Raw genomic sequence first — 17,710 nt, 5'->3', positions numbered from 1 at the left:
CAATAAATCAATCATTATATTTGTGGACTCTGATGAACCCTATAGAAATTCAATGGTGAATTCATCAATTCACTATGGAGATGGTTAAAAAAATGATTGAAAAATTAATGAATTCTATCATTTTTCAATATTATATCTAAATCTAGCTAGCCTAAGAATTTTGCTATTAGATTTTAAGGATTCCACTGATCCTGCAATGCTCCGTTTGTTCAGCGTAAAATGATTTTTAGAAAATATTTTTTATTTGACCGAAAATTCATTTTTAATTTCTGTAAAATAATTTTTATATTTTAAAATTGTAAACCATTTTCATTTTCTGAGTCTGAACTTCTTATTCTCAAATCGACGGACCCAGCAAAGATGTTGCTAAGACCCTGCCAGAATACTATTGGAACCCCACCAAGACTTAGTCGAAACTTGTTGAGACCTAGCTGAGAGTATGTGTAGCATTACTTAGAAACTACATTTTTATTCTGCTACTATTCTACCTTGATGGTGTGGCAACCCTTAATTTTATTTTATTTTATTTTATTTTTTAACAATAGGTCACATAATTATTGATTAACACTGCCATGTCAATAAAGTGAGGTAATGGTGAGATAAAAATGTGGTTTATAATATTATTTAAATACATGTGGCTGCTTTGTGGTGACCATAGGATCAAACAAAAAACAAAAAGAACAAAAAACCAAAAAGAAAAGAAACGAAAAATATGGACTGCAAAGCATTGTTAAATTGTATAAACTCAGTAAAAACAATCTGACAATTCATTGGTCTGATTCATACTTATCAACATCATTCCATTGGTTGAGGACCCTCTTCCAGTCCAGTATCATCCTGTACACTCCCCAACACAATAGCAGTCACCATTAGCTTTCCTGCCTCTGGGAAACCCTTGTGCTGCATCAGTATTGCCTCCACAGAAGAACCTGAATCCTTCAAAAGCAGAGGCTCCACGTTTTCTTGTCTCAGCGCCAAAACTTCTTCAAACCCATCTCCAAAAGTTTCTGCATTTGGTCCATAACACCTGCTAGAAGCTTGGAAAAGCATGGTTTCCCTCAGATTCTGGAGAGTTTCCTCATCACTCCATCCTTGAGCTGTCGATGATTGATAGAGTTGACTCCAATCGTCCTGATCGGCAGCATTCTTCCAGCACTCCTCCAGTAGATTTCTGTACGTCTTACGAAATGAGGAGCTGGTCCATGCAAACACATCAAAAGCACACAAGCAGAGCTTTTCGTTCTGAACTTTGAGGCACAGCTTAATAAGCTCTTCTGGACGAAGGAGCTGCCTTTCAACATATTGCTTTTCTTCATCGGTAGGAAGGAGTTGTACTATTTCTTCCTGATAGAATAAACTTTTATGTCAAGCCAATTGCAAAGGCACAGCCCTCGATAGTGGCCCAACCTTTTGGATTACGTTAATGAACTGGTCCAATTCTTTATGAAGGTAAGATTAGTTTTAAGATATATAACCAAAAGTTATAACCATGATTTGTCAATTCTGAAATTAAATAATTAACCAAGCATAAGAAAATATGGAATATAGCTAATAACACCATTCAACTAAAGATAAGACATGGCAATCAATCGATATTCTTAAAAGACATTATTCATAAAAAAATAAAAAAAATAAAGAAAAATTTAAAAGACAACAAACCTGTAATTTCAGAATTTTCAAATCAGCTTCTATGCGCTTCAACTTTATCTCAGAATCGGCATCCTTGCCTGTTACTGAAGCAAATAGTATAATCAGAACAAAAACTCAAACACATCTTTGATAGTCTGTGACAAAAAGATACCTAATACAAGCATCAACATGATAGTCATAGTCAGCAAAACAAAAATACAACAAAAAATTAATTATTGTATAAAGTTAAGAGTTTCTCTTCCTGTTTTTATGGAGGACCAGTAGAGTAAAGGTAGCAACCAAGTATAAATTGCAGGACATTAACAGCAATAGCAACAGCCTTTTATGTCTTTCGAATAATCATCTGATATCTCTTTTGACTAGATTTTAGTTTCCCAATACACTTACAACGGCAAAGTGAACTTGTGCTCATGCAACCAATTGTGCAAGTTTCCTAATTTTGGCATATGATCAACATAATAGTTACATATTTCTAGGCAGACAGCTCAAATTATTGTCTCACCATTCCTTGACTCATAATGTCATGCCTAATGAAACATCTTCAGATTTCCACTTTCTCGGTTGTCAAGCATCAAAACTCCAAGCATAAGCATAAGTGTGGCTAAAGTCGTTCAAGATGCTCAAGTTAACTTTGCAGGGTTTCAATAGTAGGCCATTTAAACAGAAAACAATGGAAAGGTGAACAATCAAAAAAAGAAGAAGAAAAAGAGAAGAAGGTATGCACTCAAGAAAAGCATTGCAGTACTAAGGTGAGAAAATAGGGTTTACAAAGCGTATGAAAGAAAGCTATGGGGGAGATCCTACCTGCCCTTGCAGCTATATTTGAAAGATTCAAAAGGCGCTTTCTGTCTGCCAATTTTAGTTCTAAATTAATACTGTCAGTGTCTGCCCGCTCTTCAGTGGCTGAAATAGAGCTTTCATCACGAGAGAGAGCTAATACATGAAGAGTTTCTGAAGCTGAAGAAAATTGATTTAGGAACACTTCATGAAGCCAAAGAAGCTCCTGATGCTGTCTTAAAAAGATAGATAGCTCTTCCGGAAATTCTTCTCCAAGCCTTAGAAGCTTGGAAAATTGCCTCCTCTCATACAGTTCTTTAAAGACAAAGTAACTGAACCCTCCATTAGGTCCCATGCTCTCATGCTGCATGATAAATCATCTAAACGCTCTTGAGAAGGAACACAAGCATCAAGTAATAATAGGAAAAAACAGATAGTAGAAGAGTGTTGTTCCAAATTGGTGATCATATAAGTATTTATTATATAGTACATATCTCTGCATGCAGAAAATACAAGCTTCAAAAAACATGATTAAGTGAATACTTCAGAAGAAGCTGGACTTAAACTTCACATCATTCATGCCTCTCATAACTTAAATATTAGTAGCAACAGTCTGCAGCAAACCTGCAATTTAGCATGTAAAAAGGAAAAAAAAAAAAAAAAACTGTAAAAACCAAATCCATACCATAAGATTTCTAAGTAGGACAGAATCATTGAGGTCACAGCATATTCTCCACAGAACTCTGTAGCACTCGTGCCGTTTTGCAATGGACAGCAAATGTGAAGAAAGCTTCCTAAGCATTTCTTCTTTTTGCTCTTCAAATCCTTCATTTAGATCCTGCAAAGATAAGCATTTTAAGGAAGTATGCATAATCAGCATCAGAAAACAATGACATCTTCCTCAAGCAAGAATATTAACCTGGTGCTTGCCATCCACAAAATCTTGAACTTGTTGATAAAGGGAGTCAAGGAGTGTATCCCTCCTATTCCAAAATTCATCTAATAGACCTCTGTGTTCTTCACCACGCTCAACTTTAGCTGTGACAGCACCAGAATATGCCTCAAGTAGAACTTCAGTGAGTACTTCTAGATGAGTATATAGATCTGATTTTGCAGACGTCTCAATTCCAGATCCTTCATTCAACAGCTGAAGCATGAAGGCACCGATGCTCCACAGGCCATTGCGCACCACAGGGTGACAATACCATGGTGTTAAGCCCTCGGGTGGTGGATACCACAAGTGATTCTCATTTCTGTGGTGCATGGCCACGTGAAGTATAGTGACACAAGCATTTGAGAGCTCACAAGCTCTTTGAATCTGAATCCTAAGCGGTTGCTCCATGCTTATTACATAATCAAGATGTCTGTCTAGGCAATAAAATACTTCGTCAAGTTCGGAAACCTTACTGTAGAACACCTCAGCATTATCTCTGTCCATCAGAAGAACAGTATTTCGGCGGGTTCTCTCACCAACTAATTGAATAAGATCCCAAAGAGCACCTGACATTTGACTTTCTGCATTTGAATGGTTCTGGCCAATCACGTTTTGCAGTTCTCTCAGTTGAATCATCCCAGCAAGCTTCTCACCATGTTCCAAAATAATTTGCAAGGAATATCCTGCCAATAAAACTGCACTTTAGGTTTGAAATGTATCATAATTCCATTATTTCTTTCTTATAAATCTTATAATCAACAGCAAGAATTGAACCCCAGATCAAACCCACTCCTCAATATGCCTTAAACTCAATGCTGGGCAAGATTTGAAAATATAAATGCACTAACACAAAGATAGATGAATTACACACTAAGATAAATAAAGCATCAACATAAAGCATAAGCGTTCAAGTTTCAACACAGGCCATATGTACTGTAAAAGGAATTTGAGATGGAAACACATAAAAGAGTCATAAATAGGCAATATAGCATACTCTGTCTAGAACACAGCTCCTCGTGGCACTTGGACAGGGCAAGAAACTGGAGAAAGTTTTTGTGCTTCTGCTGCTTATCCATAAGTTGGGTAGATACAACAGCCATAGCCAAAATCTCAGCACCTCTGGTTGTTGTCCAGTGTTTAGCTAAGGTATCGACAATTGATTTGCTCATCCGTGCAAAAACATTTGTTTCTCCATCCCTTTCAAATGCCCCAGAACTTTGCAACTTTTCCAGTGAGCCATCAACTTGTCCAGATGATAGAAAATCATGGAAAAGATGACTCAGCAAAGTTTCTGATTCTTCATCTTGGCCAGTTCGACGTGCAATCCCAGTCAAAACCTCTGTTTGTCTATCTCCAGCATCCCATGCTTCAGAACTAGCCCTTCTAGGAGCAATATTGCCTGCAAATGTGAGGTTTCTTCTCTCTTCTTGTGCAAATCCTTCATTTGAGCTCCCCTTACGCGACAAGCTTCGTTCAGGTGGTTGAACTCCACCAAGTAAAACAGCCTTTTCAGGTATCGCCCATATTCCTGCTTTCTCTGTTAGTACGACCCATGCACCTTCTTCACCATCATCTGAAGAAGGAAGAACTGAAGCATCTAGAACTTTTCCAGCATCATAAGGCAGGTCAAATTGATAAAGCCGAGTTGAGCTTCGATAATAATGGGAGACTGTTGCTGTTCCGTCACCAGAAAGTATGATTGCTGATCCTGAAGGCTTGCCTCCTACTCGAAGTATCATGGAGAACAAGAAATCTTCATCTTCTACTCTTGCTTTTGGAATTATTACTTGGATTGGAGCCTTTTTCTCTAAAACCCGTTCATGTGTTGGCTCTATACTCACCCCAGATCTATATTGCATTGTCAGAAGAGAATACTGTGTGTAGCTCGAACCACTAACCCGGTCCTTACAGAAGGTGGCAACCAGAATGGTAATCACCTTTCCATGATCATCCACCTGCAGATCGAGAGGCCATATTCGCTTTTGACCAGCCAGATCCTTCTTAATGCCCAAATCTCCATCCGTGCCAATAATTTCATGGGACCAGAGCTTGGACACATGTACATCAGGATTCAGATCAACACTAAAACACTGTATCTCATGATCAGTCAGCAGAAAGAACTGTCTGTCAGACTCATCTGCGGAAACATGTGAAAACCGCCAGATCAGTGACCTGGGATACCCCTTGCTCCCTATAAGTTGACCACTATCACTCCCTTGGGAGGATAGACTCAGTATATCCTCATATACTTTCTTGCGGTGAATGCCAGTGGGACTGCAGTGAAACTGCCAAAGTTGGCCATTTGAACTACATGCAAGGGCAACACAGACGTGCTCAGAACCAGGTACCGCAGAAGCAATCAATGAGTTCAGTCTACTTGATCCATCTGAACTACTTCCAAGCCTAATTCGCTGTCGCTGTCTGTTTGGGGTGGCCTTTCCATCAACAAGTGAAGAAGTGACCTCTAATTCATCAGAAGATGCAAAACTTATGACAGGAGAACTTCTCCCTTCAGAATAGACATCAGGCCAGTATATAATAGCTCGAGTTTTTTGGTTACACAAAACAATACCAGCAGAGTTCAAATGTTTCACAACTTTCTTTGTTCTCCTAGATGTGCTATCCCAATTGACAACACAAAGCATCCAGCAGTTCCGGTCATTACCATCAATATCTCTATTTTCTGATACATTTGAAGGGAGTTCAAGAACATTGCATTTCACTGAAGCTGCAGGTGATAAGTAACTCCAAATGAATAGTCTATTTCCACAGATAATCCAAGCAAGGGATGTTCCCTTTTCAATTCCACCAGATATACAAGCATCACCTGCCATAAGAAAAAATACAAGTTAGAAATTCACTCTCTCCAGATACCTTTTTACTATTTTTAAATTTTCGTCTTGATAGGAAGAAAATGTTTGATCTATCAAACACCATCCTACCATTACTTCCTGAGCCAAGACCCAAGAGCATCTCTTTCAAAGAAATATAGCATTTAAAGAGTCTTGGAATAGTTTAATTTCATGAAACCAGCTATACTAACCAGGACTACGCTTCTGCAGCAAACTGGCCTGTTCATCACGAACCACCTGGGGAAACTCTCCAACATATACAGGCTTGATTGGTTCTGTCTGATCCCCTTTATCACTTCTGTTCGCTGGAGGAATTCTAGGCGAAAAAAAAAAACAAAACATAAAGATTAGTAATTATATTAGCAACACTGAAATTCATACCACAATTATTTAAACATAAATTGAAACAATACATGACCTGTTAATCTCACGTTTTCACTTTCAACAATAAGTAATGCATACCAATCACTCAACACCCACCACAATATCTAAGCCAGTAGATCCATACATTCTAAACTACAAAACCCATTAACTCTACCAACTTCCCCTCTTTTATCGACAGAGAAGAAGTCACCCTCAAATAAATAAGCAAGCATTCTCATCACTTCCAGCAGAAACCAAGTTCACTCAAAACCAACATTAGCACAATTCATCACCCAAACTCCAACTCTAAACTCAATGCAAACCAAAACCCAAATTAAAGCAACCATAGATTCTTCATTCCCGTATAGTTGACCCTCACTCCATTAGTGACAACCCAACTCAATTAACCAAAAACCAACTCAGCCCCACCCCATATCCTACCTTAAATCCTCGCCAACACCCCCCCCCCCCGCAAAAAAAAAGTATTTTTTACCTAATTCTCACACATCGCTATGAAACACTGAGTCAAAACTTTAACTAATCGCAAATAGTTAAAACCCATTGCTTGGAAACGAAATACCACTAAGACCAAAACAATAACCTCAGAATAAAAAAGAACATTACAAATAATTAAAGCTCCAATATGCTTCCCCTACACAAATACATTTTTATCTAACTCTGACAAATTGTCCAGCGAACACTGCCAAAACATCGATTATTCAGAAACCATAAAACCCCATTTCTTAGAAACCACATACAACTAAAAGTGCCAAAAAAGTGAACATAATGCTAAATTCAAACACCATTATAAGTTAAAGCTCCAATACACTTCAACTACACGCACACATACAAACACGGATGCATAAAGTATGGTGTACCTGGCGAGAACGGACAAGCGAGGAGCCCAAGGAGCAGGGGTTCCGGTGCTGGGACGGTCGGGAATCGAATTGCTGAGAAAGGATCGGCGGTTCTCGGTGAGAGGAGTAATCGGGGAATGGAGCGCAGTGTTGCCGAGATTTCGCTCGGCTCCGGGCCTCTTTATTGCCGGAGAGAACATTTTTCTCTGCTCCCAGAGCTGAGAGTTTTGGGGGTTTAGGGTTTAGGAAATTTTTGAAAGTATGAAAGAGTGGTAAAAGTGTGAGAAATGTGTTTTAGAAGAGTAAGCTCAGTTTTGCAAAGCTTTTCTTTGGGCTCTAATTAAACTAATAAGCATAATTATTGTGAATTTTAATTTATTTTTAGATCACCGACTCATTGTACTGGTGTGGCATTTTCAATTTATTTTTAGATTAATCATTGTTAAAAAATAAAAATAAAAATCAATAGTGAATTGACAATATCATACCAGAATGATTAGATAATAACATGGTATATAGCATTACTTGATTTTTATTTAATAATGTTCCTTACTAAACCCTCATCTCACGTCAATTTTACTCGGATTATGGGTGCCATATCTCAGGGTGCCATATCTCAGCCCTTCGATCATCTATTATATATATATATATATATATATTAAAAAAAAAAAAAAAAACAAATCGTGGGATGTGGGGTATAGTATGTAGAATTACGCTTTTTTTATTTTGTTTTTCCCAAAAAAAAAAAAAAAAAAAAAGGTTAGGCTGATGGACAATGTTATATTAACAAATTGTGAATTTTAACATTACTATTTTTTATCTAAGTAATGCTACATATTATACCCACATCTCATTGGGTTGATGTGTTATTATCCATTTGCCTTTGAATTTTAATTTCTTAACAAAGGTTGATCTCAAGACTAGCGGGCATTGCCACATTAGTTCAATGGAATAGAGTAGGATGAAGGTGTAACATGTGGCATTACTATTATACATACCACAATATTATCTCACCACTATCCTATAATGTTAACATTGCATTGCCAATATATCATTGAATTATTATTATTTTTTTTTCTTAAAAAATAGTTGATATAAGGATAGATTGACAATGCTACATCAATATAGTAAGATAGTGGTGTGATATATAACATTACTTTACTCTTTTTATTTGAGCTATATAAAGTTGAGTAATGTTATATATAACACCAATATCCTATTTTTATTCCACTATGCTAGTAACCTTTAAATCAACCCTCGTTAAAAAAATAAAAAATAAATAAAATAGCTACTACACCTTACCACGCCAGTATAATAGAATCCATTTTTTTTTTTTTAAATGAAGGAAAAAAGAAAAAAAGAAAAGCCAAAGAATAAAGAGAATGCTAAGATTTAAACACCTGAAGATATTGAGTAGTATTTCTCTTTATTCTATTTTGTTAGCGTGGCAGGGTGTAGTAGCTGAAGAAATTCGTAAGCCTAACTCATCTCATAAAACTGGTTCTATAAGAGAGAATTGTTCATTCATTATAAACACAGGCAAGAAATCCTTAACATTTGATAATCTTGATTCTACAAAAGTTGAGTTTGGTGAAGCACAAGCTGCTTTATTTGCTGCTAAACGAGCTCTCTCTATCGACAAGCCTCTCATCCTTGAAGGAGATTCCTCCTCAGTCCTCATGGGAATCAACAATCCAAGCCTCAATTCAGACTACTATATTGCCCCGACTATAAGAAATATGGAATATGTTCTTGACTCCTTTCCAAGTTGAGAAGCATCCAACAAAGTCCAAAGACAAGCTAAAAGAAGAGCACGTGGTGCTGCAAAGTGGGCTGCCTCTCATATTTTTTTTTTGACTCCATCTCTTGCAATTCTCCCGTTTTCTCTGTTTTTTTCTCTCATCTTGCTCTTTTTCTCCCCCTTCCTGTGATCCTTTGTATTGCTTTTTTTTTTTTTGGAAAAAAGCAGACAGTAGAATATAGCATCTCTACCGCTGGCCATTACAACATAAGCCCATTCCTATGGGAGACTATTCAGAGCCGGGCTAGCCAGGTCTGCCCATTGAATTATATTTGTTGAATTTTTTATTTTTTATTTTTATTTATGAATTTTCTTTCGGATCAACGGAAGGTAGAAATAAGGACATGTTGCAAATCACAATCATTTTTGCTGATATTGAAGACCACCTCCATGTAATAGGAGTTTTGATACTGTTGTCTCACATCCAAGTGCAAGGAGCAATCACAGCGCTAATAATTCAATTGAATTAACCTTTTACAAGTGATATTTACGTACCAGCCACCTTAACTAGTGACCATAAATTCACAATCAGATATTGCCTTTACCAGGGAAGATGAATGCATTTTCAACTACATATATCAATAGGTAAGAATGTAAGATTTGGTTCGAGTCTCACTTCTCTCAAGTCATTCTGGTTCCTTTTTCTCTCTTTTTGCTGATAACACATCCATTCCTTGCTGTACTGGTTAAAGAAGTTGTTTCCAATAAAAAAAAAGGAAAGAAGAAGAAGAAGAAAAGTCCTAGGCCCAATATCATACATAGCTATACTGAAAACAAGGTAGTCACAGAGATGGGGAGCATCTTGATCACTCAAAACATGGTATTCATTGTATTCTTGTTCTACAGATTAGTACAGAAGGTACAACAGAAATAAACACATAAAAGGGCTTGTATGTAAAATATAGTTCTCCAAAGGAGAACAAACAGCGACCTCGCCAGATTCAAGACAAAAAAAAAAAAGTTCTTTCCTACTTTCTGCTCTCTAAACAAAAAGAAAATCCATAAAAAAAAAAAAAAAAAAAAAAACCAAAAAGAAAGTACATACATATAAAGCTGATCTTGCATCATGGTTCCAGCTTCAAGGAAACGACTCGTGACTGTCTGTTACGTTTCGCCACCTTGACAAAGAATACCGAGAGGCAAGAAGGAGCCCACCATGGCCGGCGGACTTTTTGTTCCCCTTTCAGGCAAGCCACTGGAGATGTAGTAGACTTTAGCATATACAACTCATATCTAGATTACAAGTCCTAGAGAAAATAACAAAGACCTATTTACTTGGTACACAATGTTTATCTAGAAAACTATGCGTCATTATTTAAGGGAAATTACTGCATCAATGACCACAAAAAATCCATTGATATAAAAAAAAAATGTTAAAACAAAACTCAAGCTGTTACCAGAGAGAAAAGGTAATGAGAATATTTTGACACAGCAGTTGATGTGCTATATAAGTAAACAATTTTAATGTTTGAGATGTATGAACCAATTATAGCCAGTGTATTCCTCCTCCAGAGAAACACCTTGCACAGAAATAAGAGGGGAAAAAAACCATTTTCTTCCATTTTCAATTTTGGAAAAATGTAGAAGAATTCTAAAACTGCTATTTACAAATATTGTACACATCAATAGTGAAGTACTGAGGTTAGTTCCTTTAGGTCCTTAACATTAAAAATATGACACCAACACTCTTTCGACCCTAAACCCCACCCCCTCCCTGCGGCTGCACATGCAAGCAAAGATAGGAGGGTGAAGCCATAGAATTATATAAGGATATGTGACTTATATATGCATATCCAAGCCATAAATAATAAGGAAAAATCATTAGTAAAACCACTGAAAGGAAAGGAGTGAAGTCCTCCAGAAAAAATGTACGACTTGTAAATATGCCAAAGCACACAACCCCATTTCTGACTACCTCAACAACATCAAGATTACAAGTTTATAAATGAGGCAGTAAACGGTTGCTATAAAAAAAGAAAAAAAGAAAAAAGAACAGAAAGGCTTCTTCAAGAAAAGAGTACTAAGCTAATCGGCATCTCTCACAATAACACCTCTAAAAGGTGGCATGACTAAACCAATTTTCTCTCGCACACAAGCAGTTTCTTAGTTACACTGTCGAAACAAAAATTTTCATGCACATACATCCCTGCACACCCTTCTCCCCCACCCCCAAAATCCCAGCAAAGACGCATACAACAGAGAAAGAGAGATACCCTTAATCCTCCTGAGCTCCTTGCACAGAGTGATGAAGTCTCCCCATTTCATGTGACATCGTCTAATAAACCGAAGAATCTGCTCAGTAGTAAACATGGACATGCCTTCCAGATATTCACCATTGACACCATTTTCTTTAAAAATCTGGCGGTAACTACCAAGATTTATCACTTCCAACCACAAACCAACATCCTGAAAAAACAAAAAAAAAAAAAAGAATTGTAAATGAAACATGTCAGCTAGCCAAATATCACAATTTTTTTCCCTTTTTCTTTTGACAGCCATATATGTAATATCAAGTCTTCAAAATGGCAGAGGAGAACCTTATTTTAACTTTTAGAACAGTTACAGGAATGCTTCATGTCACTACCACCTTAAGGTGATCCAAAACTTCTTTCCACTACACTTTATTGACATAGCCTAATCCTACTTCCGATTGTGAATGAACTACTACCATTTGAAGCAACTCTTGTTTTGTTTGTCAACAAAATTATTTCTTATTCCCCTTCCAGTTGCCAAATATTTGTCTCAATAGGCAATCCTATTTCTCTCCGGAGCCAGCAAGCCAAGCACTACCTAGTTCTCTACTAATTTTTAGAGTAATACGCTTTTTTGACAAATTCAAAAAATAAGGCGGTGCAATCTATAGCGGTTGTGCTGAACAGGGAGCCAGTAATTTACCCGTGTATCTTTCAAATTCCAAAGAGGTACTCCAAGATTATAAAAACGTCCATCTATTAAATGCCAGGTAAGTGCAATGGTCATATAGAACTTGGGTAGTTAGAATGTAACTGTCGAAATAATGCTAGATGAGCATAACCAAGATCTCAGCAGCTTTTTGAGCACTAAACCAATAATAGAAACAACCAAAAGGATTACTTTACAACTGTAATTGAACAGCCTTGAATGTATGAAAAGAATTATCCTTTCAAATGACCTAATTAAGGGTCCTCACATGTGTCATTTCTTACCAATCCATGTTGTTGGAAAAGCAAAGTTTGACAAACTTGATATGACAATGAAGAAAAATTGTCAAATCTCAACCCACAAATTCAAAATACCAATATTGGGAACCATACCCCAAACCCATAACTTGTATGTAGTTAGAGACTGTTAAATGGCTAAACTATACTTGCAATATGTGAAATTTAGGGTTAAATTCTAACTGTCATCCCTAAAATCTAATAACTACAAATTTTGCCGCGAAATTCTTAACTGTAAGTGATTTAGTCATTTCGTCCAAATGGATGAACATGCTCATCACAAAAATTGATGATATGGCTCGCTTCAAGTCATTCACTTTTGAACAACCTCATCAGCTTTTTGGATGGAAGCATATATTGCTCAGAATTAAAAATTTCCATGGAAAATCAGAACTTGTTAAAATCAAGAAATGGAACCTACTGCATACTTAAGGGCCCAAATAGTATAGTTTAGCCTTGTTAATTTAAGCAAAAATAAATTACAATTTCCTTCTTTGAGTTATCATGTTCATTAAGTCGGACTTCATAATATCAGGATCGTCAATCAAAACCAATACTTTCCCAGTTCATACTTGCTTCATTCAACATCCCAATCAAAATGAACCACATAATAACCGCAATTTCAACTGATACTCATATACCAATTCAACCCATAATCACAATCAAAATTAAAAATAAATCTAAAGAAAATGATCCAAAATTTCGAAAATCAATTTATTGTACAAGCAACGAAATCAAAATAATCAAATTACAAAGTAACAACTATGGTCAAACCTCCCAAATTCTATCACCAGAGAAACCCAAATCACATAACAAAATCAAACAAGATCTACTCGTAAACAGAAGACCCAAAACATTAGAATCATAGACACAGAGAAATATAATACCTCAACAGTCCAAATGAAGAAATCAAGAGGCTCAGGTTGGTGTTCTTTGCTCATCTCCCAAATCAACCCCTCAAAAATACCTAAATCATTTACAACCAAACAGAGACCTCAAAATTCAATTGAATTTCAGCTCATGACAATAAAAGAAAGAAAGAAAGAAAGAATTTTTTTTTAAAAAAGAAGCAATTTTCACAACATGGGTTCCGCTTAATTCCCGAGAAAACACAGTGAAAGTTAACAAAATTGAAAAATGACAATCAAAACAGGTAAGATCCCTATCTTACAACTCTTTTTCTTGCACTTAAAATTTTATTTTTCTACAGAGGAAAGTGAAAGTGCTTACCGTGAGAGAAGGTGAGTGTGTAGAAACTTTGGGGTATAAAGTTTCTACATTTGAGGGCTGGCTGAGCCTTTCAGTCGCAGAGAGAGGAGAGAGAGTCTTTTGGTTTTGGCCACTCTTGTGTGTCGCTAATATTAATGGGGATTGATGGATGGCTCATTGGGTCTCTCTCTCCTCTCTCTTCACTAATACACTGAATGAGTAATCACTCACTTTTTGGCCTTTCACTCAGAATTATGTGGATGCTTTGGCGTTACTTGTCTTTCTTTAAGGATTATTTAACTCTTTGCTTCTCTAGTTTTTTACTAGGTATTATTAAAACATTATTCTTAAAAGATTAAAAAAAAAAAAAAAACTAAATTGAGGAAGTTATGGTATGTGATTAGGGTTATAAATGAACAAAGTTGTTCATAAATAATTTGAATATGACTTGTATTAATTCGACCCGGGTTTGGTTTGTTTAATAACTAAGTTTGAACATAAATTTAGATTCATTTATTAAACGGACCGACCAATCTTGTATAAACTTAGGTTGACTTATTAAACAAGCCGAGCTAGTATAAACTTGGTTCCACTCGTATGACTTTATTTTAATTATTTTATACCCTTTAATTACCAAGCAATTTACAACCTTCTCGGAATTTTCAATTTGTACAATGTCTCCCTAAATTACCGTTAAGGTTATGATGTACCTTTTTTACACATTAAATGACACAATTACCTCTAATAAAACTTCAAAAAAAAAAAGAGACAAAAATGATTTTTTTTTTTCATTTAAAAAAAAAAGTTGAAAAAGTCCATATGTTCGTGCAACATAGTGCATATTTAAAAAAAATACAAAGGTTGTGTTCTAAAAATAAAACTCCTTTACCTATTTTATCAAATATTTAACTGTATTTTTAAAAATTGTCCTCTCATTAACTTCATTATATATTAAAAAATTATAATTTAATATATTAAATCATAATTTTTTTAAATTGCACATTTCGAAACCGTTAGAAACCTGCGTATCTCATGCTTAAAAGAATGTAGTTTTCCTTTTCTTAAAAAAAAAAAAAAAACAATAAAAATGAGGCTAAATACAAATCTCATGTACAAAAAAAATTAAATAAAAAAAATTGGTTAACTTTTGATTACATCTTCAAAATTGGCCTTAATTTGAGCAAGCCCCACTTTTGAAGGGCACTCCCCCTATAGTAAAAGCGGACGTTTGGCTGTAAGAAAATGAATTAATTCCCTAATAAGTTGTCTTAACAACCAAAATAATTTACATACACACATGTCCATCTTAAGCTGTCTGGGTTGCTCTCACGTGGGCCACCCATGTCTTGGTCGTGCTCATACAGCCACAAGATTATGATTTTGACAAGTGGGCCCAGCAGATTTCATTGTATCAAAACCGTCAATAATCAAATGATTGAGTCAATAGTCGTAAGAATCTACGGCAGGGATCGGAATACCATGATGGGTAGTTAATTAATGTAGTAGTAATTAATTAATGCCTACCCATACACCTGCATGTGCAGCACGTGTACCCTAGCGAGGGTTCATTATTCTTAGCCATGCAGGACCACATATGGAAGGTTGACCTAATTTGGGTTGCATGATAAAATATGCTTGGCAGTCGGCCCAACCAAAAAATAAAGGATATAGATTTTAGAGAGTTAAGGGATATGTTGGAAAACTCGGTGGTCCTTGATTCAATGCCACAAAGAATTAAATGGGAACACTCGATAGTGGTATTCTAAAGCAAGGAAATATTATTCTTCATTTTGGGTTTTTTTTTTTTTTTTTTTTTTTTTTAATTGAATAAGGAAAGGGTTCTAGAAAATGATTATTTTCACTCCCGATCTGAGAAGAAGAAGGAAGGGACGATCCTAAAAATGAAAAAGGGGTGAGCTCCCCAAGAATAGATCCAAAACAAACTAATTAAGTAGTGCAAAAATAATTACAAAACGTAAGAAATTGAACAAATAAGTGACCTAGTCATCTCAAGGAGCCGCACAAGGCGGTTTCAAAAGCAAAAGGCAATATTCTGTTTGAGTTCGTATGAGTTGGTCAATTGACAAACTTTACAATTGGCCAACTCCCTCCGACTATAAAGCCGCTAAATATAAGTGATTGCAATAATATGGTGATTTTAGTGGATGAGATGATATCAATAGTTTTGTTGGAGAGATAAAGCGGTTACAGAGTACATTAATATACATAATTGAACATAACTCTAGCCCAAAAGCCTAAACTAATGGGTTAAGGTCCACTTATGTATATTAAGCACGTACTATTTTCTTTTATATTTTTTCAATGTGGGACACAACACTCATAAGTGCGCTCACAACATCCTCAATATTTGGAATTGTAAGAAGTTGGCATGGAATTGATAGCGAAGAGCTTCCATCTCAACTCGTCTCTTGAATCCATTCGCATCGAATCTTGTGCGAACCTTAAATCCTTACCCATGGACATATATGTTTGGCAATGAAATGGAAAAAGAGAGTGAAACGGTACTGTAGCAGATTTGATTGATATGAGAGAAAAAAGTAAGAATGTTTTGTATAAAAAAGTGAAAAAAAAATTTGTTTTGTAGTGATTTTTTTTATTTGAATAATAATAAAAAGTGATTGATGTGATGTAAAAAATAAGAATTTTGGAATTGATTTTGAGAAGAATTTTTTTGATTTTTGGGTTCGGTCCGGTCCGACCCTTTGCCAAACACAGCCATACAGCCTTAGCCATCAATTCTCATATTTCTATTTTGAAATGTCCAATTCTTGATTCTTTTCCGGACGGAGGTTTGCTCCCAACCAACCTGAGAGATCTCAATATTTTCAATTGTGAGAAAATGCAGGTCTTGCATGCCCAATTGCACACGTACACAGCCTCACATCTCTTCAAAAATTGAAAAATATGGGAATGTCCAAACATTGTATCCTTTCCAGAACTTGGTTTTTTTAACCAACCTAACATCATTTGTTATCCATAATTTGTTTAGAATTTTTTTTAAACAACTTCTAAATAGCAACACAGTTTTTTGCATCATGCTATTAATTTATTAATTTATAATCAGTCCTAATTAATATTCTGAACTCAGAATATAAGAAAAGACATAAACTTTCAAGGCTGCAGCCTATTCTAATCTTGTAATGAGAATGGTTTAAATGATGTTACCTTTTTGTAAAGGATGACAAAAAGACGAGCTGTCTTGATCTGCTATCTCTCTCTTTAAGTGTTTTGGAATTTTGGATTCTGGGCATGTAATCCCTTAATTAGGAAGTACCTGCACATATATGCATGCATTCACCAGGAAAGAGAAGTTAAGGGCAGAAAGATTTTATGCTGCATACAGATAATAGAGAATATATATATATATAATAGAGACCTTTGCTTTGTAATCATTCTTGGTTGGACAAGCCACATGGAGGAACAAAGACATGTACAACATCATCTCTGATAGATAAGAAGGTGTTGGTGTAAGAGAATACAGTGCAGTGCCAGTTATCAAATGGATAGGAACACATTTCACGATCGAGTCTTTTTTGAAAGAAAATGCTTCATGATCGAGGTCTCAAGTCACTTTCAAAAGTTATTCGCTCCAAATTTCTAACAATATTGTTGTCGTGTTATATATATCCAATAAGAATGCAACATGTCTCACCTTAAAATAAATATAAAAATTTAAATTATGAATATATACCAACATAAAACAAAAAGGGAAAAACAATTTTTTTTTTTAAAAAAAACACCATGGCTCGGGTGACTCTTGCGATCACCCCGAACTGGAGAGTGGCTGGCATGGCCACCCCTACTTGAGATGCCCACGCCCGTCACCCTAGAGGTGGTAGTACTGGTCTGAGCGGCCACTTCACTTCACTTCTTTTTTTTAATATATATATATATATATATATATATATATATATATATAATTTTTTTTAATTTTTTATTATATTTATAATCTGGATTGAGTTCAAATTGTAAATCTATGGTTTAATAACTTATGCTTTATTTACGGGAGCTCTAATTATATTTAGTATTTATTTGTAAATTTAATGTAT

At 35.6% G+C, this 17,710-nt stretch overlaps 2 protein-coding genes across 4 annotated transcripts; both read right to left on the bottom strand.

Moving 5' to 3' along the window:
- Positions 1-715: 715 nt before the first annotated feature.
- On the bottom strand, positions 716-7,754 carry LOC132180453 (Nucleoporin, Nup133/Nup155-like protein). 3 transcript variants are annotated; one of them, XR_009440156.2, is made up of 9 exons: positions 7,455-7,754; positions 6,405-6,529; positions 4,356-6,188; positions 3,347-4,044; positions 3,113-3,265; positions 2,455-2,791; positions 2,153-2,279; positions 1,660-1,733; positions 1,329-1,344 (listed from the first exon to the last, which is right to left on the bottom strand). XR_009440156.2 is itself a non-coding variant. In XM_059593280.2 (8 exons), exons 1-8 carry the CDS (start codon positions 7,631-7,633, stop codon positions 796-798), a joined length of 3,948 nt encoding a protein of 1,315 aa, XP_059449263.2. In that variant the 5' UTR covers positions 7,634-7,754; the 3' UTR covers positions 716-795. The 3 variants fall into 3 exon arrangements, 2 of the variants coding, with proteins under 2 accessions (XP_059449263.2, XP_059449264.2); XM_059593280.2 differs by lacking the exon at positions 2,153-2,279 and having other exon boundaries at positions 716-1,344; XM_059593281.2 differs by lacking the exon at positions 2,153-2,279 and having other exon boundaries at positions 716-1,344; positions 1,660-1,727.
- A 2,282-nt stretch (positions 7,755-10,036) lies between these two features.
- LOC132183133 (Sterile alpha motif (SAM) domain-containing protein) lies at positions 10,037-13,788 on the bottom strand. The gene is made up of 4 exons (XM_059596529.2): positions 13,662-13,788; positions 13,319-13,398; positions 11,448-11,640; positions 10,037-10,429 (listed from the first exon to the last, which is right to left on the bottom strand). Exons 2-4 carry the CDS (start codon positions 13,370-13,372, stop codon positions 10,299-10,301), a joined length of 378 nt encoding a protein of 125 aa, XP_059452512.1. The 5' UTR covers positions 13,373-13,398; positions 13,662-13,788; the 3' UTR covers positions 10,037-10,298.
- Positions 13,789-17,710: the final 3,922 nt, after the last annotated feature.

This window comes from Corylus avellana, chromosome 5 (assembly GCF_965113065.1).
Source record: "Corylus avellana chromosome 5, dhCorAvel1.hap1.2, whole genome shotgun sequence".
NCBI lineage: Eukaryota > Viridiplantae > Streptophyta > Magnoliopsida > Fagales > Betulaceae > Corylus > Corylus avellana.
Note: the sequence above shows the minus strand (reverse complement) of the source record. Positions and strands in the feature narration are given on the sequence as shown.

Excerpts from the sequence above, each read along its gene's own strand:
- LOC132180453 (XM_059593280.2), bottom strand. The coding sequence starts at position 7,633 with ATGTTCTCTCCGGCAATAAAGAGGCCCGGAGCCGAGCGAAATCTCGGC. Across the intron at positions 4,045-4,355 it reads GGAGCTGTGTTCTAGACAGA|GATATTCCTTGCAAATTATT; the intron begins GTATGCTATATT and ends TTTTATTGGCAG. Across the intron at positions 1,345-1,659 it reads TGAAAATTCTGAAATTACAG|GAAGAAATAGTACAACTCCT; the intron begins GTTTGTTGTCTT and ends TTATTCTATCAG.
- LOC132183133 (XM_059596529.2), bottom strand. The coding sequence starts at position 13,372 with ATGAGCAAAGAACACCAACCTGAGCCTCTTGATTTCTTCATTTGGACT. Across the intron at positions 11,641-13,318 it reads TCTTCATTTGGACTGTTGAG|GATGTTGGTTTGTGGTTGGA; the intron begins GTATTATATTTC and ends TTGTTTTTTCAG. Across the intron at positions 10,430-11,447 it reads GGAGCTCAGGAGGATTAAGG|TGGCTTGCCTGAAAGGGGAA; the intron begins GTATCTCTCTTT and ends CTACATCTCCAG.